The sequence below is a fragment of the Anomaloglossus baeobatrachus genome, chromosome 1 (assembly GCF_048569485.1).
Source record: "Anomaloglossus baeobatrachus isolate aAnoBae1 chromosome 1, aAnoBae1.hap1, whole genome shotgun sequence".
In the NCBI taxonomy this organism is placed as follows: domain Eukaryota; kingdom Metazoa; phylum Chordata; class Amphibia; order Anura; family Aromobatidae; genus Anomaloglossus; species Anomaloglossus baeobatrachus.
In genome coordinates this window covers 939,827,298-939,853,920 of record NC_134353.1, presented here as the reverse complement: position 1 = coordinate 939,853,920, position 26,623 = coordinate 939,827,298, and the positions used below count along the sequence as shown (strand labels likewise).

Below are 26,623 nucleotides of genomic sequence, written 5' to 3'. Positions count from 1 at the left end.
GCCTCCCGCAGCATCAGCCTCTCTCCTTCCAGCCTCCCTCAGCATCAGCCTCCCCTTCCCAGCCTTCCCCAGGATCAGCCTCTCTCCTCCCAGCCTCCTTCCTCCCAGCCTCCCCCTCCCAGCCTCCTTCAGCATCAGCCTTCCCCTCCCAGTCTCCCCCAGCATCAGCCTCCCCCTCCCAGCCTTCCCCAAGATCAGCCTCTCTGCTCCCAGCCTCCTCCAGCACGCCGTGCTCCTCTGCCGACACTCACACACCCGATCGCATACACTCACACACACCCGATCGCATACACTCACACACACCCGATCGCATACACTCACACACACCCGATCGCATACACTCACACACACCCGATCGCATACACTCACACACACCCGATCGCATACACTCACACACACAGACACTGACGATATCGCACATACGCGCTCACATTCACAACATCCGGAGATACCACATGCTTCTGGCCATGTGATCCTCCGTCAGGTCCTGGAAGGTCACAACAGCACAGTATCGAGGCCGAGAAGCAAGCGATATCGCCGGATGCTGTGAGTGTGTGGATGCGATGTGATGTGTGTGTGAGGGGTGTGTGAGGTGTGTGTGAGAGTGAGTGTGATCTGATGTGTGTGTATGTGTGTGTGTGTGCGTGTGGATCTTCCGCCGCTGCAGGACCTTGATGCGCTTGTAACCATGCTAGCATGGTTACCAACGTATCCACACCACTCCCGTGCGAGCGAGGGACGGGGGGGGGGGGTTGTACAGTACTCACCTCCGTGACAGCCGTGTCAGTTCGGGGAATGCGCGGGGGGGGACGGGGAGGGGGGAGTACAGTACTCACCTCCGTGACAGCCGTGTCAGTTCGGGGAATGCGCGGGGGGAGGGGGGCGGGGCCAGAGCTAGCGTGCATTGCGTGAGGGGGGCGGGGCGTGGCCGAATTGCCAATGCCTGCAGGGTGCCGGGGCGAGAGGCCAATCTGTGGGGGGGGCGGAGCCTGGGCGAGCGGCTGGCCAATCCGTGTGGGGGCGCAGCCTGGGCGAGCGGCCAATCTGTGTGGGGGGGCGGGGCCATGGCGAGCCCAGCGGCCAATCAGCTTTGTGTCACCGTAAGGACACAATTTTGGAGCATGACAGACAGACAGACAGACAGACAGACAGACAGAATAAGGCAATTATATATATAGATACCCTGATGAGATGCTCCAGTCTGTTAAACGGAAGGTTTTCTGTTGGGTCTTCAGGTTCAGTTTCTTCAGATTTTCCTGTAAACCAAAGCTCCACCTAACAGAGGAGACAGCGACACATGTAACATCCAAATATAGGAAAACCCATAGAAATCTAGATGTATATTGCAGAATAGTGAGTGCAGCTCTGGAGGCTAATACAGGAGGTAACTCAGGATCAGTACAGGATCAGTAATGTAATGTATGTGCACAGTGACTACACCAGCAGAATAGTGAGTGCAGCTCTGGAGTATAATACAGGATGTAACTCAGGATCAGTAATGTAATGTATGTACACAGTGACTGCACCAGCAGAATAGTGAGTGCAGCTCTGGAGTGTAATACAGGATGTAACTCAGGATCAGTAATGTAATGTATGTACACAGTGACTACACCAGCAGAATAGTGAGTGCAGCTCTGGGGTATAATACAGGAGGTAACTCAGGATCAGTAATGTAATGTATGTACACAGTGACTGCACCAGCAGAATAGTGAGTGCAGCTCTGGAGTATAATACAGGAGGTAACTCAGGATCAGTAATGTAATGTATGTACACAGTGACTGCACCAGCAGAATAGTGAGTGCAGCTCTGGAGGATAATAGAACATTTTTCCAGAAGACCCTACCAGGAGGGTTGGGGAGACAGGAAAATCGCTGAAATGGATGAAAACAGCGCTCATATGACATAGGAACGATGCCTGGACGCATCGCTGTTTCCCAGGTCGCTGCCGGCAACTAAACATATACATAATTAAAAAAACATCTTAGGGTCCAGTCTATTTTTGATAACCAGCCAAGGTAAAGCAGAAAGCTGAGGCCTGCTTTATCAGGCTGGGAGGTCCATGGTTATTGGCCCCTTCCCGGCCTAAAAATGCCAGCCTGCAGCCGCCTCAGAAGTGGCGCACCCATTAGATGTTCCAATTCTGGAGCTTTACCCAGCTCTTCCCGATTGCCATGGTGTGATGGTTATCTGGGTAATATTTTTTGGAGTTGATGTCAGCTACCATCAAGCCCAGGAGTTAGTAATGAAGGGGCGTCTATTAGGCACCCCCATTGCTAACCCAGTAAGTGTAAAGAAAAAAAAACGCACAGGAAAAATAAATTTATTTGAATAAAGACTCCCACATACTGTCCCTCGTTCACCAATTTATTATTAAACAAGTTCCCACGTAATCCACGATCCACAGCTCCACCGATTGTGAAGATCAGTATAGTGAAGCTATTCACAGGCGCTGAGAAAGAGACTACAACGCTCATCAGAGCCACCGTCGCAACGCTGCGCGCAGTGACACCCGACAGCTCTGATGAGAGTTATCGTCACTACTTGGCACCTGTGAATAGCTGTACTATACTGAGATTCACAGTCGCTGGAGCTGCATTCATGGATCGTGGACTACGTGGCAACTTTTTTATAATAAATTGGTGAACGAGGGAAAGTATGTGAGAGTCTTTATTAAAAAAAAAAAAACACCTTTTTTCCCATGTGTGTGTCTTTTTTATTTTTACTTAGTTAGTAATGGGGGTGTCTGATAGACGCTTCTCCATTAAACACACCAGGATTTGATGGCAGCTGTCAATTCACAGCTGACATCAACCTCACAAATACACTCTGATTGCCACCGCACCAGGGTAATCGGGAAGAGCTGGACAAAGCGCAACAATTGGAGTATCTAATGGATGTGCCTCTTCTGGGGCGGCTGCGGGCTGCTACTTTAAGGCTGGGAAGGGCCAAAAGTCTTGGGTCTTCCCAGCCTGATAATACCAGCCACCAGCTGTCTGCTTTATCTTGGCTGGTTATGAAAAATAGGGGGAGCCCATGTAGTTTTTTTTTAATTATTAAATTTAGTATAGTCTTTCCCCGTCTAACAGTTGTGAAACTTATGGGGCAGGGAATTCCAGCAACGCTCGATAGCATGCTTGCTCATCACTAATTCTGATGAATTGGGTAAACGTAGCTCTGCTACATCTGTATAACTTAAGCAATTCTTTTCTACGTTCTCTCAGTCACCTGACTGTACAGCTCTTCATGGACGGTGCCAAATCCGCCGTCATCTACAGCCTTGAACCTTTGCAGCGTCGTCAGGAGCTCGGGCAGAGATGGGTACGGCCACGGACATGAAACGGACAACAAGAACTTTCGCCAGTTAACCGAATCGGATCCGTCTGACATCGCGGAGCTCATCTCCTGGACCTGGGACACAATTGGAAAAACATTCATAGGGTGGAGGGCATTTCACATCACATTGTTTTTAATGTATATTGTCCAATATTCTGCCCTGATTAATATTTTATAAATTAAGCTCTGTCTTTCTGATATTGAGCTCTAAATTCCCTCCAAAATCATGACAAAGAAGGGAATTTTGTTACTTACCGTAAATTCCTTTTCTTCTAGCTCCTATTGGGAGACCCAGACGATTGGGTGTATAGCTACTGCCTCCGGAGGCCACACAAAGCATTACACTAAAAAGTGTAAGGCCCCTCCCCTTCTGGCTATACACCCCCAGTGGGATCACTGGCTCACCAGTTTTAGTGCAAAAGCAAGAAGGAGGAAAGCCAATAACTTGGTTCAACAAATTCACTCCGAGTAACATCGGAGAACTGAAAAACCGTTCAACATGAACAACATGTGTACCCGAAAAAGCCCAAAAATCCCGAAGGACAACAGGGCGGGTGCTGGGTCTCCCAATAGGAGCTAGAAGAAAAGGAATTTACGGTAAGTAACAAAATTCCCTTCTTCTTCGGCGCTCCATTGGGAGACCCAGACGATTGGGACGTCCAAAAGCTGTCCCTGGGTGGGTAAATTAATACCTCAAGTTAGAGCTGCAAAACAGCTCTCCCCTACGAGGAGGCAACTGCCGCCTGCAGGACTCTTCTACCTAGGCTGGCGTCCGCCGAAGCGTAGGTATGCACCTGATAATGTTTGGTGAAAGTGTGCAGACTCGACCAGGTAGCTGCCTGGCACACCTGTTGAGCCGTAGCCTGGTGTCGTAATGCCCAGGACGCACCCACGGCTCTGGTAGAATGGGCCTTCAGCCCTGATGGAACCGGAAGCCCAGCAGAACGGTAGGCTTCAAGAATTGGTTCTTTGATCCATCGAGCCAAGGTGGCTTCGGAAGCCTGCGACCCTTTGCGCTTACCAGCGACAAGGACAAAGAGTGCATCGGAGCGGCGCAGGGGCGCCGTGCGGGAAATGTAGATTCTGAGTGCTCTCACCAGATCTAACAAATGTAAATTCTTCTCATACCGATGAACTGCATGAGGACAAAAAGAAGGCAAAGAGATATCCTGATTAAGATGAAAAGAGGATACCACCTTCGGGAGAAACTCCTGAAGGGGCGCAGCACTACCTTGTCCTGGTGGAAGACCAGGAAAGGAGCCTTGGATGACAGCGCTGCTAGCTCAGACACTCTCCGAAGAGATGTGATCGCTACCAGAAAAGCCACTTTCTGTGATAGTCTAGAAAGTGAAACCTCCCTCAGAGGCTCGAAGGGCGGCTTCTGGAGGGCAACTAGTACCCTGTTCAGATCCCATGGATCTAACGGCCGCTTGTACGGGGGTACAATATGACAAACCCCCTGCAGGAACGTGCGCACCTTAGGAAGCAGTGCTAGACGCTTTTGAAAAAAGACGGATAGCGCCGAGACTTGCCCTTTAAGGGAGCCGAGCGACAAACCTTTTTCTAACCCAGATTGCAGGAAAGAAAAAAAGGTAGGCAATGCAAAAGGCCAGGGAGACACTCCCTGAGTAGAGCACCAGAATAAGAATATCTTCCACGTTCTGTGGTAGATCTTAGCGGACGTGGGCTTCCTAGCCTGTCTCATGGTGGCAACGACCCCTTGGGATAATCCTGAAGACCCTAGGATCCAGGACTCAATGGCCACACAGTCAGGTTCAGGGCCGCAGAATTCCGATGGAAAAAACGGCCCTTGGGACAGTAAGTCTGGTCGGTCTGGTAGTGCCGACGGTTGGCCGACCGTGAGATGCCACAGATCCGGATACCACGCCCTCCTTGGCCAGTCTGGGGCGACGAGTATGACGCGGCTGCAGTCGGATCTGATCTTGCGTAGCACTCTGGGCAAGAGTGCCAGAGGTGGAAACACATAAGGGAGCCGGAACTGCGACCAATCTTGCACTAAGGCGTCTGCCGCCAGAGTTCTGTGATCGCGAGACCGTGCTATGAAGGTTGGGACCTTGTTGTTGTGCCTGGACGCCATTAGGTCGACGTCCGGCCTTCCCCAGCGGCTACGGATTTCCTGAAACACGTCCGGGTGAAGGGGCCATTCCCCTGCGTCCATGCCCTGGCGGCTGAGGAAGTCTGCTTCCCAGTTTTCTACGCCGGGGATGTGAACTGCGGATACGGTGGAGGCCGTGGCTTCCACCCACGTCAGAATCCGCCGGACTTCCTGGAAGGCTTGCCGACTGCGTGTCCCTCCTTGGTGATTGATGTATGCCACCGCTGTGGAGTTGTCCGACTGAATTCGGATCTGCTTTCCTTCCAGCCACTGCTGGAAGGCTAGTAGGGCAAGATACACTGCTCTGATTTTCAGAACATGGATCTGAAGGGTGGACTCCTGCTGAGTCCACGTACCCTGAGCCCTGTGGTGGAGAAAAACTGCTCCCCACCCTGACAGACTCGCGTCTGTCGTGACTACCGCCCAAGACGGTGGTAGGAAGGATCTTCCCTGTGATAATGAGGTGGGAAGAAGCCACCATTGCAGAGAGTCCTTCCGAAAAGGATACTTTCCTGTTCAGGGATGTTGACTTCCCGTCCCATTGGCGGAGAATGTCCCAATAAGAGGACGCAGATGAAACTGCGCAAACGGAACCGCCTCCATTGCCGCCACCATCTTCCCGAGGAAGTGCATGAGGCGTCTTAAGGAGTGCGACTGACCTTGACGGAGAGTCTGCACCCCAGTCTGTAGTGACCGCTGCTTGTCCAGCGGAAGCTTCACTAGCGCTGACAGGGTATGAAACTCCATGCCAAGATACGTTAGTGATTGGGTCGGTGACAGGTTTGACTTTGAGAAGTCGATGATCCACCCGAACGTCTGGAGAGTCTCCAGCGCAACATTCAGGCTGAGTTGGCATGCCTCTTGAGAGGGTGCCTTGACAAGTAGATCGTCCAAGTAAGGGATCACAGAGTGTCCCTGTGAGTGCAAGACTGCTACCACTGCCGCCATGACCTTGGTGAACACCCGTGGGGTTGTCGCCAGACCGAATGGCAGAGCTACGAACTGAAGATGGTCGTCTCCCATCACGAAACGTAGAAAACATTGGTGCTCTGTAGCAATCGGCACGTGGAGATAAGCATCTTTGATGTCTATTGATGCTAGGAAATATCCTTGAGACATTGAGGCAATGACGGAGCGGAGGGTTTCATCCGGAACCGCCTGGCCTCCACGTGCTTGTTGAGCAGTTTTAGGTCCAGAACGGAACGGAAAGAGCCATCCTTTTTTGGCACCACAACCAGATTGGAGGAAAACCGTGTCTTGTTCCTGAAGAGGAACAGGGATTACCACTCCTTCTGCCTGCAGAAGAGCATCGGCTCGGTGGGGAGGTGGGGACGTTCTGAAGAATCGAGTCGGAGGACGAGAACAGAACTCTGTCCTGTGCACGTGGGCACAATGTCCCTCACCCACCGGTCTGTGACCTGTGGCAGCTAAATGTCGCCAAAGGCGAGCGAGTCTGCCATCAACCGCGGATGCGGAGAGATGAGAGAGCTGAGAGTCATGAGGAGACCGCCTTGGTAGCGGTTCCTCCGGCTGCCTTCCTTGGGCATGATTGAGCCCCCGGAAACTGAGCCCCTCTGAGGCTTTTCAGCTCTTCTGGACGAGGACAATTGGGACCTGCCCGAGCTTGGGAAGGACCGAAACCTCGACTGTCCTTCCAGGACAGCATTAATAGGGTAAGTCGCAATGCAGACATTGCGAGGTTACGGACGCCCCTGCGGCACAAATGTACATATGCTCAAGACCAGCTGTGCAAGAACAGCTGAAAAGCTTAGGGTGCCCATACGGCTGTAAATGCCGGAGCAACCGACACGCCGATAGCCTCATAGACAGATTTCAACCAGAGTCCATCTGTCTGGCATCTTTAAGTGAAGTCCCGTCTCCACTGCAACTATAGCTCTAGCCGCAAGCCTGGAGATTGGAGAATCCACCCTTGGACCCTGGGTCCCGCGCTTGACCACGTCAGGGGGAAAAGGATAACGTGTATCCTTAAGACGTTTGGAGAAAACGCTTATCTGGTAAGCGTGGTGTTCCTGGACTGCTTCTCTGAAGTCAGCGTGGCCAGAAAAATACTCAATATACGTTTGAGCTACTGAAATGGGACTTCTCCTGCTGTGAAGCTGACTCCTCCGCTGGGGGAGCTGAGGGAGAAAGATCCAACATTCCATTGATGGACGCTATAGGATCATTCCTTATGGCGTCACCATCCGGTGTATCCGGATTGAGAGCGTTGTCAGGATCAAAGTCCTGATGAGCTACGTCTGCCTCATCATACAGAGAGCCTCCTGGGACCCCCCCCCGGAGCACCGATTTTATTACCAATGAGGGTGGCCAGGGAGCAATGATCCAGATTGCCCATGGCCTGTCCGGACTGCAAGTCTCTATCCCATTGCAACTCCATCCCTGTCCTTGGACAGGGTTGACAGGTGGTTCCTTTGGCCACGTCTAGTAGAGACCCCGGCTGACCAAGTGCTCCAGGGGAGCATTGCACACAATGGGGTTCAGTGCCGTGGAACAGTATCACATGCAGTAAAAACAGCATCGAAAGCCTGTGTTGCTTATATGCTGCTGCCGACTAGCCATCTAGGACATAGAGCCAATAATGGCGACCGTACAGTGCAATGTATAGCATACAAGCATAAAGTACAATGAACACTGCAGCACATGTAATACAAGCAGCATAGAAAGCCTGTGCCTTGGCACCCCTGCTTTTGCCGCTGTAGACTAGCCATCTAGGGGAATATAGCCCAGAACATCTACCATACAGTGCAATGTATAGCATACAAGCATAAGTACAAATGAACACTGCAACCCCTGCAATACAAGCAGCATAGAAAAAACCTGTGCCTCAGCACCCCTGCTTTTCTGCTGCTGTAGTCTAGTCATTCTAGGCGAAAATAGCCCAGACTAGCGACCGTACAGTGCTGTGTATAGCATACAAGCATAAATACACATGAACACTTCAGTACGTGCAATACAAGCAGCATAGAAAGCCTGTGCCTTAGCACCCCAGCTTTCCTGCTGCTGATGTGTCGCTATCTAAGAGGGCATATAGCCAAAGATAGCGACCTATGCAGTGTAAGCATAAAAATACAAATGGACAACTGCGGTATTTAGTGGGGTCAGCACTTCAGGTGCCGCTTACCGCCCGCCTATAAGCGGGTGTGTGGTCGCCCTAGTCCTGTGCCTGGTCGCCCAGAGTCCGATCTCTCAGCTCGGACTGCAGGAATGGCTGCCGGCGTCTTCTCCAGCTCGTGTGAGTAGGGGCGGGCCGTGGGCGTGCCCCCAAGTCAGAGCGGGAAACCGGCGTCCCACAGTGTCCAGTGAGAGGGCTGGAGCATGTAAATAAGGCTCCAGCCCTCGGCGCTGCTGATTGTACAGCGTCTCTCCCCTACCCTGATTGACAGGGTGGGGGCGGGAACGAAGCGGAGCTAGGCCGCAAAAGCCGGGGACTGGATTTATAAGCGCCGCCGCCGTAAAAGCGCGGTCGGCGCTAAGTCCCCGGCGCACTACAAGTCCCAGCCGCGCCGCCGCTCCCGGAGCGTCCGGCGCGGTAGTTCCCCATACATAAAGTCACTCAGCTAGGCTGCAGTGACTGTAACCCTTTACTGTCCCCGGCGCACTAGCACACCCAGCAAGTCTGGAGTGTGCTGTGCCTGTGTGTACGGGGACACAGAGTACCTGAATGGTGCAGGGCCATGTCCCTGAACGGTACCCAGCTCCGTATCCAGCAGGTTCAATGGGTCTGTGGATGGAGCCCGGCCTCAGGGCTTTAGGGCCGGTAAGATCCCACTTCCTCAGAGCCCCTCAGGGGGATGTGGAAGGAAAACAGCATGTGGGCTCCAGCCGCCGTACCAGCAATAGGTACCTCAACCTTACAAACCACAAGCGGGGTGAGAAGGGAGCATGCTGGGGGCCCTATATGGGCCCTCTTTTCTTCCATCCGATATAGTCAGCAGCTACTGCTGACTAAACAGTGGAGCTATGCGTGGATGTCTGACCTCCTTCGCACAAAGCAGAAAACTGGTGAGCCAGTGATCCCACTGGGGGTGTATAGCCAGAAGGGGAGGGGCCTTACACTTTTTAGTGTAATGCTTTGTGTGGCCTCCGGAGGCAGTAGCTATACACCCAATCGTCTGGGTCTCCCAATGGAGCGACGAAGAAATCCTGACTATCTGCAGCCACCACTAGGGGGAGCTGAAGAACATATAAGACGTCCTATGATCATAATAACCAGTATGCCGTGAGCTCCCCCTAGTGGTGGCAGCAGGTAGACATAAGTTATCATTAACTGTCTATGTAAGAGCAGAAAAAAAAATCAGCACAAGTCTGGATCTAAAAATGAACATAGTGATAAAAGGTGGACATTCCCTTTAAGACCAATATGTACATGTGTTTACAGAATTTGGACTCCATTGGGCAGCGATATTTAGGTAACAGTCTGGCAGTGTTATTTGTCCGCTGTATTGAACACCCCCTGTGTTTAGATGTCGCACCACCTTCTCCATGAACCCTGTAAATTCGCTGTAAATGTAAACTCACCTCCGACAGTGACAGATGCATCCACAAGTCAGGGAGCGCATCGTCCCCAAGAGTCACTGATGTAATGTCCATCAAAATGTCCGAAAATAACTTGCATGACATAAGTCCTATAGGGATGAGAGCACATAATGAGGGTCAGTGAGGAGCAGCGCCCCCAGGACTTGTGCCCCCAGGACTTGTGCCCCCAGAACTTGTGCCCCTTTATTACCAAATACAGCGTAGACAGAACTCACCACTGGGAGCCACCTGCAAAAACTGCCCGTGCAGCCGCCGCAGTTGAGAGACGGTGAGGCTCGGCCCGGTGGAGGTCTCTACGGGTGGTGGTGGAGGCTGCGGCACAGGATCGGGCATCACTTTTATATCTGAGTTTATGTAGAAGTCGTTTTGCTCCAGGACCAGCTCGTGCTGTATCCTCGTTCTGGTTTCAACGCAGTAATGAGCGATCTGAATCAGCTTCCCAATGCTGCGAACACAAAGAAGGAGTCCAGGGGTTTATGGAGGGTATACAGGGGGGGTACAGAAGGTATTCAGGAGGGGTACGGAAGGTATGCAGGAGGGGTACGGAGGGTATACAGGGGGTACGGAAGGTATGCAGGAGGGGTACGGAGGGTATGCAGCAGGGGGTACGGAAGGTATGCAGGAGGGGTACGGAGGGTATACAGGGGGGTACGGAGGGTATACAGGAGGGGTACGGAAGGTATACAGGGGGGTATGGAGGGTATACAGGAGGGGTACGGAGGGTATACAGGGGGGTACGGAGGGTATACAGGAGGGGTACGGAGGGTATACAGGGGGGTATGGAGGGTATACAGGAGGGGTATGGAGGGTATACAGGAGGGGTACGGAGGGTATACAGAGGGTACATGGAGGCAGTATAGAGGGTATAGGGAGGGTGTACAGACAGAGGGTGTACGGAGAATATACAGGGGGTACGGAGAGTACACGGAGGGTGAACAGACTGAGGATGTACAGAGGGTGTATGGAGGGTGTAGAGACAGAGGGTGTACGGAGGGTGTACAGACAGAAAGTGTATGGAGGGTGTACAGAGAGTATACAGGGGGTACAGAGAGTACACAGAGGGTATACAGAGGGTACACGGAGGGTGTACAGATTGAGGGTGTATGGAGAGTGTGCAGAGGGTACATGGAGGGTGTACAGATTGAGGCTGTATGGAGGGTGTGCAGAGGATACACGGAGGGTGTACAGATTGAGGGTGTATGGAGGGTGTGCAGAGGGTACACGGAGGGTGTACAGATTGAGGGTGTACGGAGAGTGTGCAGAGGGTACACGGAGGGTGTACAGATTGAGGATGTATGGAGGGTGTGCAGAGGGTACACGGAGGGTGTACAGATTGAGGGTGTATGGAGGGTGTGCAGAGGGTACACGGAGGGTGTACAGATTGAGGGTGTATGGAGAGTGTGCAGAGGGTACACGGAGGGTGTACAGATTGAGGATGTATGGAGAGTGTGCAGAGGGTACACGGAGGGTGTACAGATTGAGGATGTATGGAGGGTGTGCAGAGGGTACACGAAGGGTGTACAGATTGAGGATGTATGGAGAGTGTGCAGAGGGTACACGGAGGGTGTACAGATTGAGGGTGCATGGAGAGTGTGAAGAGGGTACACGGAGGGTGTACAGATTGAGGCTGTATGGAGGGTGTGCAGAGGGTACACGGAGGGTGTACAGATTGAGGGTGTATGGAGAGTGTGCAGAGGGTACACGGAGGGTGTACAGATTGAGGCTGTATGGAGGGTATACAGAGGGTACACGGAGGGTGTACAGATTGAGGGTGTATGGAGGGTGTGCAGAGGGTACACGGAGGGTGTACAGATTGAGGCTGTATGGAGGGTGTGCAGAGGGTACATGGAGGGTGTACAGATTGAGGGTGCATGGAGAGTGTGCAGAGGGTACACGGAGGGTGTACAGATTGAGGATGTATGGAGGGTGTGAAGAGGGTACATGGAGGGTGTACAGATTGAGGGTGTATGGAGAGTGTGCAGAGGGTACACGGAGGGTGTACAGATTGAGGGTGTATGGAGAGTGTGCAGAGGGTACACGGAGGGTGTACAGATTGAGGGTGTATGGAGAGTGTGAAGAGGGTACACGGAGGGTGTACAGATTGAGGATGTATGGAGGGTGTGCAGAGGGTACACGAAGGGTGTACAGATTGAGGATGTATGGAGAGTGTGCAGAGGGTACACGGAGGGTGTACAGATTGAGGGTGCATGGAGAGTGTGAAGAGGGTACACGGAGGGTGTACAGATTGAGGCTGTATGGAGGGTGTGCAGAGGGTACACGGAGGGTGTACAGATTGAGGGTGTATGGAGAGTGTGCAGAGGGTACACGGAGGGTGTATGGAGGGTGTGCAGAGGGTACACGGAGGGTGTACAGATTGAGGGTGTATGGAGGGTGTGCAGAGGGTACACGGAGGGTGTACAGATTGAGGCTGTATGGAGGGTGTGCAGAGGGTACACGGAGGGTGTACAGATTGAGGGTGTACGGAGAGTGTGCAGAGGATACACGGAGGGTGTACAGATTGAGGGTGTATGGAGAGTGTGCAGAGGGTACACGGAGGGTGTACAGATTGAGGATGTATGGAGAGTGTGCAGAGGGTACACGGAGGGTGTACAGATTGAGGCTGTATGGAGGGTGTGCAGAGGGTACACGGAGGGTGTACAGATTGAGGGTGTATGGAGAGTGTGCAGAGGGTACACGGAGGGTGTACAGATTGAGGGTGTATGGAGGGTGTGCAGAGGGTACACGGAGGGTGTACAGATTGAGGGTGTATGGAGAGTGTGAAGAGGGTACACGGAGGGTGTACAGATTGAGGCTGTATGGAGGGTGTGCAGAGGGTACACGGAGGGTGTACAGATTGAGGGTGTACGGAGAGTGTGCAGAGGATACACGGAGGGTGTACAGATTGAGGGTGTATGGAGAGTGTGCAGAGGGTACACGGAGGGTGTACAGATTGAGGGTGTATGGAGGGTGTGCAGAGGGTACACGGAGGGTGTACAGATTGAGGGTGCATGGAGATTGTGAAGAGGGTACACGGAGGGTGTACAGATTGAGGATGTATGGAGAGTGTGCAGAGGATACACGGAGGGTGTACAGATTGAGGCTGTATGGAGAGTGTGCAGAGGATACACGGAGGGTGTACAGATTGAGGGTGCATGGAGAGTGTGCAGAGGGTACACGGAGGGTGTACAGATTGAGGCTGTATGGAGAGTGTGCAGAGGGTACACGGAGGGTGTACAGATTGAGTATGTATGGAGAGTGTGCAGAGGGTACACGGAGGGTGTACAGATTGAGGCTGTATGGAGAGTGTGCAGAGGATACACGGAGGGTGTACAGATTGAGGGTGTATGGAGAGTGTGCAGAGGGTACACGGAGGGTGTACAGATTGAGGGTGTATGGAGAGTGTGCAGAGGATACACGGAGGGTGTACAGATTGAGGGTGTATGGAGGGTGTGCAGAGGGTACACGGAGGGTGTACAGATTGAGGGTGTATGGAGAGTGTGCAGAGGGTACACGGAGGGTGTACAGATTGAGGCTGTATGGAGGGTGTGCAGAGGGTACACGGAGGGTGTACAGATTGAGGGTGCATGGAGATTGTGCAGAGGGTACACGGAGGGTGTACAGATTGAGGATGTATGGAGGGTGTTCGGAGGGTGTACATATGCAATCACTGGATGCGCTGTATATATCAGTATTGGGGGACGTGTCGGGGTCCATGTTTCGCTCCTTGCTCTCCTCCATGTGCTCTGTGCCAATCATCACTACTGAATCCAGCACTTGTTGTCTGCAGAACGGATGGCACCAGTGCCGGCTCTGCGCATGTGTGGTACCTGGACATCTCCGCTAGATACTGTGCCCCCAGCCACATGTACAGATTGAGGCTGTATGGAGGGTGTGCAGAGGGTACACGGAGGGTGTACAGATTGAGGGTGTACGGAGAGTGTGCAGAGGATACACGGAGGGTGTACAGATTGAGGGTGTATGGAGAGTGTGCAGAGGGTACACGGAGGGTGTACAGATTGAGGGTGTATGGAGGGTGTGCAGAGGGTACACGGAGGGTGTACAGATTGAGGGTGCATGGAGATTGTGAAGAGGGTACACGGAGGGTGTACAGATTGAGGGTGTATGGAGAGTGTGCAGAGGATACACGGAGGGTGTACAGATTGAGGGTGCATGGAGAGTGTGCAGAGGGTACACGGAGGGTGTACAGATTGAGGCTGTATGGAGAGTGTGCAGAGGGTACACGGAGGGTGTACAGATTGAGTATGTATGGAGAGTGTGCAGAGGGTACACGGAGGGTGTACAGATTGAGGCTGTATGGAGAGTGTGCAGAGGATACACGGAGGGTGTACAGATTGAGGGTGTATGGAGGGTGTGCAGAGGGTACACGGAGGGTGTACAGATTGAGGGTGTATGGAGAGTGTGCAGAGGGTACACGGAGGGTGTACAGATTGAGGCTGTATGGAGGGTGTGCAGAGGGTACACGGAGGGTGTACAGATTGAGGGTGCATGGAGATTGTGCAGAGGGTACACGGAGGGTGTACAGATTGAGGATGTATGGAGGGTGTTCGGAGGGTGTACATATGCAATCACTGGATGCGCTGTATATATGAGTATTGGGGGGCGTGTCGGGGTCCATGTTTCGCTCCTTGCTCTCCTCCATGTGCTCTGTGCCAATCATCACTACTGAATCCAGCACTTGTTGTCTGCAGAACGGATGGCACCAGTGCCGGCTCTGCGCATGTGTGGTACCTGGACATCTCCGCTAGATACTGCGCCCCCAGCCACATGTCCATGTCCTTGTAGGCCTGCTCCGCTCGGGTCACAATCTCCTGGCACGTTTCCAGGGCTTTCACTTTTATCAGCTCCAGTCTGGAGGTCACAGACGCCTCTGGATAAGAAAGGTAATGTGAAAAAGCAGGTGATGCCCTGGTATAAGGATCCTCCGAGGGCTCACTGTGTTTAGGAACTCAGGTTACAACAACAGAATAAAAGGGAAAAAAAAATAGGGGCGGTAAATGTCACTTTTTCCCTTATGAGCTGCGGCCACCATCTGTGATCCCTTATATACGGCATTCCAGAATACTGTATATAAGAGCCCAGGCCGCTGTGTATAACGCAAAAACACTTTTATTATACTCACCTAGGGGGGTCCGATGGGTGTCGCTGCTCTCGCACCAGCGCCTCTCTGCTGTCCTTCACCGTCCTCCTTCCCAGCCCTGCGTGCATGACGTGTCCTGCATCATTCACACAGAGGGCGCCATTGCGCTCCAGTGCAGGCGCACTTTGATCTGCACGGCTGAGGGCAGAGCAAACTACTGTAGTGCGCAGGCGCGAGAAAAGGGCAAAGACCGTCCGCGCACTACAGTACTTTGATACAGTACTATTCATTGGATAATTATACAGTATATATATATATATATATATATATATATATATATATATATATATATAAAAATAAATAAAATAGTCTAGTTCAGCTTTTGACAAAGACACCTTGTCAGCGTGGTTCTTTTGCATGCATATATTTGACTCCTAATATGGTAGCAGACAATTAAAAAGATAGTGCACCCCCAGAGTGCACCCCCAAATCACATGGAGTTTTGCACAAACTTCACCGACTGCCATTGCAGTATTGGGCGCTGTTCACATTGCAGATTCTGACACTCCACTGGATGGTTTCTCTGGTGTCTGGGATCAACACAGGCAGACTCAGGTGCTGTGTGCTAATTCATAGGCAGGCTTGTAAGAGTTAATCTCAGCTGGTTTGCTTGCTTCTTTGTTGTGGGGAGGCCTATCACGTCTGCTCCCCTCCTATTTATGCTGGTTGAATCCTTCCACCCATGGCAGCTATAGCTTATTCTATGTTGGTCTGTGAGGTGTGGTCTCCCAGACTCTCTGGTGAAAGTTGTGCTTTTTGCTTGGTGCGGTTGTGGAGTTTACCCCGGTTGTTTTGTAGCTTCCTTTCTGCTCTTGTTTTCCTCCTGAATCTTATCCTAAGTGTGTGTGCTGTGTGACAGAGTTTTGGCTTACCCCTGTCTGTCTTAATCTGTGGGTTTCATCACACTCCTGTCCTGTTCCCCCTGGGGGAAGAAGGAGGGGGAATTAGATCAGGACAGGTCAGTAGCAGGGCCAGGAAGGAGACTCAGGCCTCTCCACCATCAGGAGTATCCCTGAGGTTAGGGATAGCGTAGGCCCCCCAGCTTGACTGACAGTTTAGGAGTTTAATTACTCTCAGGGTTTCCCCCCTGAGCACAGGTGTCCCCGGTCTATAATTACCTTTAGGATGGCACCCCCAGGCATCAGTACTCCCAGCCTATAATTACTCTCAGAATGGCACCCCCAGGCATCGGTACTCCCAGCCTATAATTACTCTCAGAATGGCACCCCCAGGCATCGGTACTCCCAGCCTATAATTACTCTCAGGGTGGCACCCCCGGGCGGCGGTGCCCCTAGTCTATGATTACTCTCAGGGTGTCACCCCCGAATGCCAGTGCCGCCGGTTTATGATTACTTTCAGGGTGTCACCCCCGAACGCCAGTGCCCCCGGTCTATAATTAGTCTCAAGGTGTCACCCCTAAACACCAGTGCCGCAGGTCTATGATTACTCTCAGGGTGTCACCTCCGAACGCCAGTGCCCCCGGTCTATAATTACTCGATTACTCTCAGGGTGTCACCCCTGAGCGCAGGTGACCCCGGTCTATGATTACTCTCAGGGTGCTACCCCCGAACGCCAGTGCCCCTGGTCTATGATTACTCTCAGGGTGGCACCCCCAGGTGCCGGTGCCCCCGGTCTATAATTACTCTCAGGATGGCACCCCTGGGCGCCGGTGCCCCCAGTCTATGATTACTATCAGGGTGGCACCCGTGGGCGCCGGTGCCCCCGGTCTATGATTACTATCAGGGTGGCACCCCTGGGCGCCGGTGCCCCCGGTCTATGATTACTATCAGGGTGGCACCCCCGGGCGCCGGTGCCCCCAGTCTATGATTACTATCAGGGTGGCACCCCTGGGCGCCGGTGCCCCCGGTCTATGATTACTCTCTGCCTCCGCTTCTTATTAGCACTGACCTTCACATTGGAGAGCAGTGAGATATTCCTGCGTCATCCTCACTTTACATTCCTGTTTCTTCTGCAGCTCGGCGTTGTCCTCGGGGGCCGTGGGTGGAGGTGTGGGGGCAGCAGGACCGGGCGACTTTCCCCCTGAGATAAAAAAGACATAAGTCTGTTCTGGAGAATACATCCCTCCTCCACCCTGTCTCGGTACCCCCCACATAGCACCGGCAGTAATACCCCATAACCAGTAGTGGGCACTCACCCTTTTTCCTGTTGGGCGATTTCTTCTTTGCCCCTTTCTGACTGTCCCGAGACGCCGTCTGAGGGGCTCTCACTTTGTCTCTGTCCTTCTGCTCCATTATTTGCCGGTCCTTCTCCTCTTCCGCCTCCAGCCATTGCTTTTCAGCGGTTACCTGGGTGGGGGGTCATACAAAAGTGAGCAGGTGCGGACACGGCCCGGACGGGGGGCTGTACCTCACCTAAACTGCAAACTACCCCTCCCCCATAATAAATCTGCTCTTATATTGGGGGTGCAGGTAAAGGTGGGATCAGGATACAATCATATATGGTGATCTCTGACTATAGGGGTTCAGCCATGATATATACGCGGCCGGGGTTAAGGGGGCACTCACACATCTCTACGGCCGGGGTCAGCAATGTTTGGCTGTTGTGAAACTACCGCTCTCAGCATTGCCATGATATGAGTTGTAGTTCCCCAACCCCCGATCCCATCTTTGGGGTCTGCTCCCAATACCCATGAGGTTATTGATCATATTCCCGATAACATGCGCTCTTAAAGGGGTATACTCTTTAAAACTGATTAATGGGGGTCCGAATCACTGGGGCGAAGTGAGTCAGACCCTCATAGATCTGTCCAAAGAACAAACAAGAAATGGGTGACCCCGTCACTGCGTGTTCGGCCATTAAACCTGCGGCGTACCATATTAGTGATGGCTGACAGCGCGGACTGCCAGGTGTCGTGGATGAGCCTCTGGTCGGCTTCGGACGGCTGCCCCGGCACCTCCACGCTGGGATCCTCCTTCCCTTTCGCGGCGGCCGTTTTCCCTCTCTGCTTCCCCACATTCACCTCTGGAGTCGGAGGTCTCCTGGGAACCAGCGGAATCCTTCAATCGGGGAAAAAAAAGAGTAAGAAGGATCACATCGGCTCCAAACATGGCGGGCGCCGACTGTGTTACACAGCCAGCACAGCAGTAACGGCAGCGATCAGACAAATGCCTCTGTCAATTAATGGCAGCGGCATTTCAGTTGAGCCATCCCGTTATGCAACTTTTCCGCTGCCTATCGCCGTTCCCTGCGACACAATGCGCGGCAGTCAGGGGACTACTGAAAGCCGCCATCGCTGTACCCTTCATAGGAGATCATCATGCTCTCTGTATACTGTAAGACTGTATACACTGGACAGGATATGGGTGACCACACTGTATACTATACAGTGTGGTCACCCATATCCTGTCCACCGCCATTATCTTGAGAATTGCGGCAGCTATAGGCATAGAAGTGGTGTCTAGGTATAGTAAAGTAGCCATGCACTACACAATGAAACCACCTATAGCGCCATCTGGTGGAAAACAACCGAGTTAGCATTTTTATCTTGGAAACGGAACGAGATAGAGAAAAAAACTGAATTACAAAGTTGTAGGGCATCATCAATTCAATACGAATCGACACCTTGCATACAGAAGTGCTATGATTAGAACATGTAAAACTCACAAGGCTGCGGACGTGAAGCGATACCTCATGGAGACCTTCCTACAAGTCATTGGGTATGGTGGCTGCATGGAGTGGCCTCCGCGCTCACCTGACCTGACCCCAATGGACTTCTTTCTGTGAGGTCACATCACACAGCAGGTGTATGCGACCCCTCCACCAACATTGCAGGACCTACGACGGCGTATCACAGATGCTTGTGCAAACGTGTCACCTACCATAATGCACAACGTGCAGCAAGATACAGTATGCTGTGCAGAGGCCAGATGTGCATTGCAGCTGACGGGGGCCACTACGAGCATCAAAGTTACATGAGCGCCATATGTGTGACCAGTATTCAATGTTTTGGGGGGTCATGGGTTTCATTTCATAGCATTTCTGTATGCAAGGTGCCAATTCATATTGAATTGATGATTCCCTACAACTTTGCAATTCACTTTTTTTCTTTATCTTGTTCCGTTTTCAAGATAAAAATGCTAACTCCGTTGTTTTCCACCAGGTGGCGCTATAGGTGGTTTCATTGCGTAGCGCATGGCTACTTTACTATACCTAGACACCACTTCTATGCCTATAGCTGCCGCCGTTCTCAAGTTAATGGCGGTGGACAGGATATGGCTGGGCACACTGTATATAAAACAAGCCGTCAGCAAGGAGGACAAAAAGGTTCCACAACTTTTTAAGAGATTTTATTTTTCAGTTTATCGCCATCTTTAAAGATCTCTGCTGGCTGTCAGTGAGTGGGAACGCTCGCTTCGATTCAGAGACACTGATCCTCCTGTCACATCATATATACACAGTTCTGTTACAATGTATCAGTCTGGAATGGATGGAAATACATAGAGAGGGCGCTGGCTGGAGTGACACATGGAAACGTCGGCTTCTGAGAATCCCGTCCCCTCGTTACACTTCACAGACGGCTCCTTCCAGGACAGAGATCGGCTCAGACACCGTACATTGCACTCTTTGATGGCTCCTTCCATTCCCGGGGGCACCCACATGCTTTAACCCTCCCCGAGGGATCATTTTGCTGTCACACTGTGACCTATTACCTTCTCGGGTTGTCGGAGTCGTCTTCGGAGCCGGGATTAGAGATGTCAAGGAGCGGGAGACGAACGAACTCCTGCACCTTCTCCGCTGGGATTTTATTCTCCATCCCTTCATAGTAATCGTGAAGAAATCGCATCGTGTCCTGGAAACGATCCACCTCCACCTGCAGAGACATAGGGGATCCATTACTAGAGGATCTGCTTAACCCTGCAATGACTGCACATGGCATGCACACGTCAGCAATCACAGAGGCTGAGCCCCTCGATCCTCCTCCTCAGCTGCTACATACAAGGAGGGATATATATACATATACACTACAGTTCAAAAGTTTGGGGTCATCCGGACAACTTTGTCTTTTCCACGAAAAATCCTACTTTTATTTATCAGATGAGTTGCATAATGAATAGAGAATATCGTCCAGACAGTGACGAGGTTAGAAATAATGATTTTACTTGAAATAATAATTGTCTCTTCACACTTTGCTTTCAGCACAGAATGCTCCTTTGCAGCAATTCCAGCTTTGCAGACCTTTGGCATTCTAGGGGTTAATTTGCGGAAGTAATCTAGAGATATTTCGCCCCATGCTTCCCCCCTCCCACAAGTTGGATTGTCTTGATGGGCACTGTGGAGACACGGGGCTCAGTGGGTGCTCTCGTCCGCTGGCCCGGCCGCCTTTAGAAAGACAGCATGGCTCAGGGCTCATCCCAACTGAACGCCGGCCTCCTTAACCGTGGGCGTAACACTACTCAGACAACACAGGGCGAGGGAATCACAATATTAAGACTTTATTGGATCCCCAAAATATTAACGGCACATAACACATAACCAGCAAAACACACAAATGTAACAGACAACAGAGTCTCACCCTTCCGCTGGCTCACCAGGGATTAGATTGTTCGTGCATCGAGGTTTCCAGGGCCAGCTACTCCGAGAAAAGAATAGTGGCAAGTGTAGGAAACTTACCGAGCACAGCAAAGTCTGTAGCCAGGTGACCAAATTGTCCCAACCTGGGTTTCTTCCTTAAGTAATCTCTGGTATGACGATATGATATAATCCTGGCAGCCGGAGTCGAAATCCCTAGACTGCGGTTATGGTCTCCAATCGGAATCGGAGCCCCTAGATTGAAGCCATGTAGCCAACTGATCCTCTAGTCGGAGCCAAAGTCCCTAGACCGAGTCCACAAGGCATCCTAGTTGTGATCCCATAGCCAGCTCCTAAGAGCTTAGACTGGATCATGCAACATCTATCAACTCTGGTGACTCCAAGAAGTCCCTTTTTATAGCCCGAGCCTTCCTTTAGGATATACTGTGCCCTTATCGGATTGGTTGTACAAGGTTGCTTCTCTTATTGGATGAATTTCAAGCTGCATGGATAATGTTCATTTAAATGATGTGGACAGAAAGACTGAGGATATTTACATGTAGTCTGGAATGCACAGACTAGACAATGGTCACTGAGGTAATTTACATTAGATTAGCATTACACAACTACATTACAATGAATGCTCAGAAGGGTCTGGCAGAAACAATAGTTTAGCAAGCATGAGTTACCACACAGAAGAACAATACGTCTGGCTAATGTAAGAAATTTAACCCACAACACACATTGAAAAAGTCTGTGTCATCACATTCCTCCCCCTTCTTAATTAGCCAGATGCGAAAACGACTGAATCTTGACGAGGTTTGTTGTTGATGGGACGGCCAGACGTGGTAGGCCTCTGATCGCCCTTCTCCTCTTGACGGCATTGTCCTTTTTAATGGTGAGGTCAGCAACAGAGGCTCACATCTATACACCTCCCCCTGATTACCTCTCCCAGGTTGAGCAGCCATATTGCGGACAAGCACTAAGGTGAGGTCCATGAGGTGGGCTTGCATAAATTTCTTACTATCAATCTTCCCCCAGTCAATAGCCACAGTCTGGTTAGGCTTACTCATGGTTGTTGGCACAGAAGTGGATGATGAAGACTGGAAATGTGAATTATCCTTGGAAAAGATGTTAGAAAGATCCACATCAGGGTCCTGCTTGGCTTGGAGGTGGGTGATGGCTGCTACAAACTGGCTGGATAGTCCTTGTCCTAGGTCATGCTCCAAAATAACTGGTGTGAGCAGGTAATCCACAAGCCCCACTTCCACTTCCCTCTGGGTGGTATTCGAAACATCAGGCTTGGTGGGGCCATCCATGAACCCGACTTCAATTTCCTCCTGGTTAGTCCCCGAAATAACAGAAGTGGGGAGGCTGTCAATAAGCTCCATATGGACCTCTTCCTGGTCAGACCCCAAAATAACAGGTGTGGGGATGCTGATCATAAGCTCCACATCAGCCTTGCTCTGGTCAGTCTCCACAATGACAGGTGTGGGGAGGCTGTTCACAAGTCCCACATCGATCGCTTCCTGGTTGGTCCCCAAAATACCAGGTGTGGGGAGGCTGTCCACAAGTCTCACATCGATCGCTTCCTGGTTAATCCCCAAAATACCAGGTGTGAGGAGCCTGTCCACAAGTCTCACATCAACCTCTCCCTGGTAATTTCCCAAAATAACTGGTGTGGGGACGCTGTCCACAAGTCTCACATCAACCTCTCCCTGGTCGGTCCTTAGGTCCAACTGCACACATGCTAGAGGGATGTCCGAGCGCTGGCCCTCAGGCAGGGAGATGGATAATTGGGAATCTGGTAAATGGTCTTCTGGGGAAACAATAATTGGGCTTACCAGGGTAATGGAGGAACCAGTGTCTCGTAGTCCCTGGCTCTTGACCGGCTGAGCTGGCAGATGGCCTCCAAGCATGGGGCCTCGGTTTTGGAGACAATTTTTATCCATATGTCCAAGGCGCCCACATGTATAACAGCGTCGTAGATTGGGCAAGTCACAGGCCCTGTTTGTAGACCTTTGTTTTGGCGCAGCTTCTGCTGGGTAGCGGGACTATCCTTCTCAAGTGGCTGGTGTTAGCAGTACGGCAACTGGAACCCCATAAACAAATTCCAGAACATAAGCCCTCTCTTCTCTTGAGGATTTAGGCCCCAATGCAGCCAACAACGCTGTGGCTTGGGCCATTTTGGACCAAGTTGATTCCTGATTGTCACTAGATCCATGATGTGGCACATAGTTTAAATCCTCTGGGTCAATATCAGCGGGATCCTCATCGTCCTCTGCATCATTCTGGGCATCCCAACGGATTAATTTCCGGATCAAGTCTGACCGAGTGTCAGTGTTCCTGTATTCAATCTTTCGCATCTGGCACAGATCCTGTAGCATCCATTTACTGCTGCGGTCGTATCTCCTCTCTGGTCCTTGTCCCATGGCTGAGCTGGTGGGGTTGGACATGGCAGCGTCCGAAACCTGAATGCCTCCCCTATGGCCTGCTGGGTATGCTTATGTGCCTCCCTGGTTGTAGAGCCCTGGACGGTGTCCGAGAACACCAGTCCGCTGCAGCTCCCCTGTTTAAACCAGGCTGAGTAGTATCCCACCGCTGCCACCAATTGTGGAGACACGTGGGTCAGTGGGTGTTCTCGTCCGCTGGCCCGGCCGCCTTTAGAAAGACAGCGTGGCTTAGGGCTCATCCCAACTGAACGCACAACCTCCTTAACCGTGGGCGGAACACTACTCAGACAACACAGGGTGAGGGAATAACAATAATTAGACTTTATTGGATCCCCAAACAATTAACGGCACATAACACATAACCAGCAAAACACACATGTAACAGGCAACAGAGTCTCACCCTTCCGCTGGCTCACCAGGGATTAGATTGTTCGTGCATCGAGGTTTCCAGGGCCAGCTACTCCAAGAAAAGAATAGTGGCAAGTGTAGGAAACTTACCGAGCACAGCAAAGTCTGTAGCCAGGTGACCAAATTGTCCCAATCTGGGTTTCTTCCTTAAGTAGTCTCTGGTATGACGATATGATATAATCCTGGCAGCCGGAGTCGAAATCCCTAGACTGTGGTTATGGTCTCCAATTGGAATCGGAGTCCCTAGATTGAAGCCATGTAGCCAAGTGATCCTCTAGTCGGAGCCAAAGTCCCTAGACTGAGTCCACAAGGCATCCTGGTTCTGATCCCATAGCCAGCTCCTAAGAGCTTAGACTGGATCATGCAATATCCATCAACCCCTGGTGACTGCAAGAAGTCCCCTTTCATAGCCATAGCCTTCCCTTAGGATATACTGTGCCCTTATCGGATTGGTTGTACAAGGTTGCTTCTCTTATTGGATGAATTTCAAGCTGCATGGATAATGTTCATTTAAATGATGTGGACAGAAAGACTGAGGATATTTACATGTAGTCTGCAGTCCACAAACTGAGAATGGCCATTTAGGTAATTTACATTAGATTAGCAAGCATGAGTTAAGGTACCGTCACACTTAGCGACGCTCCAGCGATCCCACCAGCGATCTGACCTAGCAGTGATCGCTGGAGCGTCGCTACATGGTCGCTGGTGAGCTGTCAAACAGGCAGATCACAGCGATCAGAGATAAGCCATTATTCACCAGCGACCCGTGTAATGACGCTGTGCTTGGCAACCATAGTACACATCGGGTTACTAAGCAAAGCGCTTTGCTTATCGTTACCCGATGTGTACCTTGGCTACGTGTGCAGGGAACCGGCTTCTAGAAGCTGCGGATGCTGATAACCAAGGTAAATATCGGGTAATCAAGCAAAGTGCTTTGCTTGGTTAACCGATGTGTACCTTGGTTACCAGCGTGCACAGAAGCCGGCTCCCTGCTCCCAGCACATTCAGATCGTTGCTCTCTCGCTGTCAAACAAAGCGATGTGTGCTTCACAGCAGGAGAGCAACAACCAAAAAATGGTCCAGGACATTCAGCAACGACCGGCGACCTCACAGCAGGGGCCAGGTCGTTGCTGGATGTCACACACAGCGACATCACTAGCAAGATCGCTGTTGCGTCACAAAAAACGTGACTCAGCAGCGATGTCACTAGCGATGTCGCTTAGTGAGACGTGGCCTTTAACACACAGAAGAACAATATGTCTGGCTAATATAAGAAATTTAACCCAGGACACACATTGAAAAAGTCTGTGTCGTCACAGGCACTTTTTGCACCATACGGTCAAGCTGCTCCCACAACAGCTCAATAGGGTTGAGGTCTGGTGACTGGGCTGGCCACTCCATTACAGATAGACACCAGCTGCCGGCTTCTTCCCTAAATAGCTGATGCATAATTTGGAGGTGGCTTTGGGTCATTGTGCTGTTGTAGGATGAAATTGGCTCCAATCAAGCGCTGTCCACAGGGTATGGCGTGGGCGTTGCAAAATGGAGTGATAGCCTTCCTTATTCAAAATCCCTTTTACATTGTACAAATCTCCCAGTTTACCAGCACCAAAGCAACCCCAGACCATCACATTACCTCCACCATGCTTGACAGATGGCGTGAGGCAGTCTTCCAACATCTTTTCACTAGTTCTGCGTCTCACAAATGTTCTTGTGTGTGATCCAAACACCTCAAACTTCGATTCGTCTGTCCATAACACTTTTTTCCAATCTTCCTCTGTCCAATGTCTGTGTTCTTTTGCCCATATTACTCTTTTCCTTTTATCAGCCAGTCTCAGATATGGCTTTTTCTTTGCCTCTCTGCCCTGAAGGCCGGCATCCCGGAGTCGCCTCTTCACTGTAGATGGTGACACTGGTGTTTTGCGGGTACTATGTAATGAAGCTGCCAGTTGAGGACCTGTGAGGCGTGGATTTCTCACACTAGAGACTGTAATGTCCTTCCTTGTCTTGTTGCTCAGTTGTGCAGCGCGGCCTCCACTTCTTTCCACTCTGGTTACACTCTGTTTGTGCTCTCCTCTGAAGGGAGTAGTACACACCGTTGTAGGAAATCTTCAGGTTCCTGGCAATTTCTCGCATGGAATATCCTTCATTTCTAAGAACAAGAATAGACTGTCGAGTTTCACATGAAAGGTCTCTTTTTCTGGCCATTTTGAGAGTTTAATGGAACCAACAAATGTAATGCTCCAGATTCTCAACTAGATCAAAGGAAGGTCTGTTTTATAGCTTCTCTAATCAGCAAAACTGTCTTCAGCTGTGCTAACATACTTGCACAAGGGTTTTCAAGGGATTTCTAAACATTCATTAGCCTTCTAACACAGTTACCAAACACAATGTACCATTAGAAGACTCCAGGTGGTTGTTGGAAATGGGCCTCTATACACCTATGTAGATATTGCATTCAAAACAAGACGTTTGCAGCTAGAATAGTCAGTTACCACATTAACAATGTATAGAGGGGATTTATGTTTAATTTAATGTCAGCTGCATTGAAAAAAAAATTCAAAAATAAGGAAATATCTAAGTGACCCTAAACTTTTGAACTGTAGCGTATACATATATATGTAAGAATATGTGTATATATATATACTGAATATATTTTTATATATATATATATATATATATATATATATATACCAGTCTGTCTTGTACTGTTAATGATTGTTGTACGTATACCCTCTTTCACTTGTAAAGCGCCATGGAATAAATGGCGCTATAATAATAAATAATAATAATATATATATATATATATATATATATATATATATATATATATATATCTTTTTATTTATATACACTGTAGGATATTATTCATTATATATATATATATATATAAAAATCTTTCATTTTGACTTTTGATTTTTCAGAAACCCCTTATTTTTCGGACGGACGGTCGTTGAAAAGTATAGAAATATTGGAGCGGGTATGGAAAACAGAAGGTGAACCAAGTCTGAAATGTACAACCACAATTCGCTATTATATTGCGGTTGTGTGGCGGATTATGAGACTTTC

The 26,623-nt window shown here is 50.7% G+C and overlaps 1 protein-coding gene across 3 annotated transcripts in view; it reads right to left on the bottom strand.

Moving 5' to 3' along the window:
- SPEF2 (sperm flagellar 2) overlaps positions 1-26,623 on the bottom strand; it is a 187,632-nt gene that overhangs the window by 18,323 nt on the left and 142,686 nt on the right. For all 3 annotated transcript variants that reach the window (XM_075328486.1, XM_075328489.1, XM_075328494.1), the window contains exons 25-33: positions 19,835-19,995; positions 17,998-18,181; positions 17,320-17,470; positions 17,073-17,204; positions 14,756-14,894; positions 10,222-10,451; positions 9,989-10,095; positions 3,226-3,408; positions 1,183-1,275 (exon numbers count right to left, since the gene is read on the bottom strand). In XM_075328486.1, coding sequence (XP_075184601.1) covers positions 1,183-1,275; positions 3,226-3,408; positions 9,989-10,095; positions 10,222-10,451; positions 14,756-14,894; positions 17,073-17,204; positions 17,320-17,470; positions 17,998-18,181; positions 19,835-19,995 — 1,380 coding nt within the window. The remainder of the gene's footprint in view (positions 1-1,182; positions 1,276-3,225; positions 3,409-9,988; positions 10,096-10,221; positions 10,452-14,755; positions 14,895-17,072; positions 17,205-17,319; positions 17,471-17,997; positions 18,182-19,834; positions 19,996-26,623) is intronic.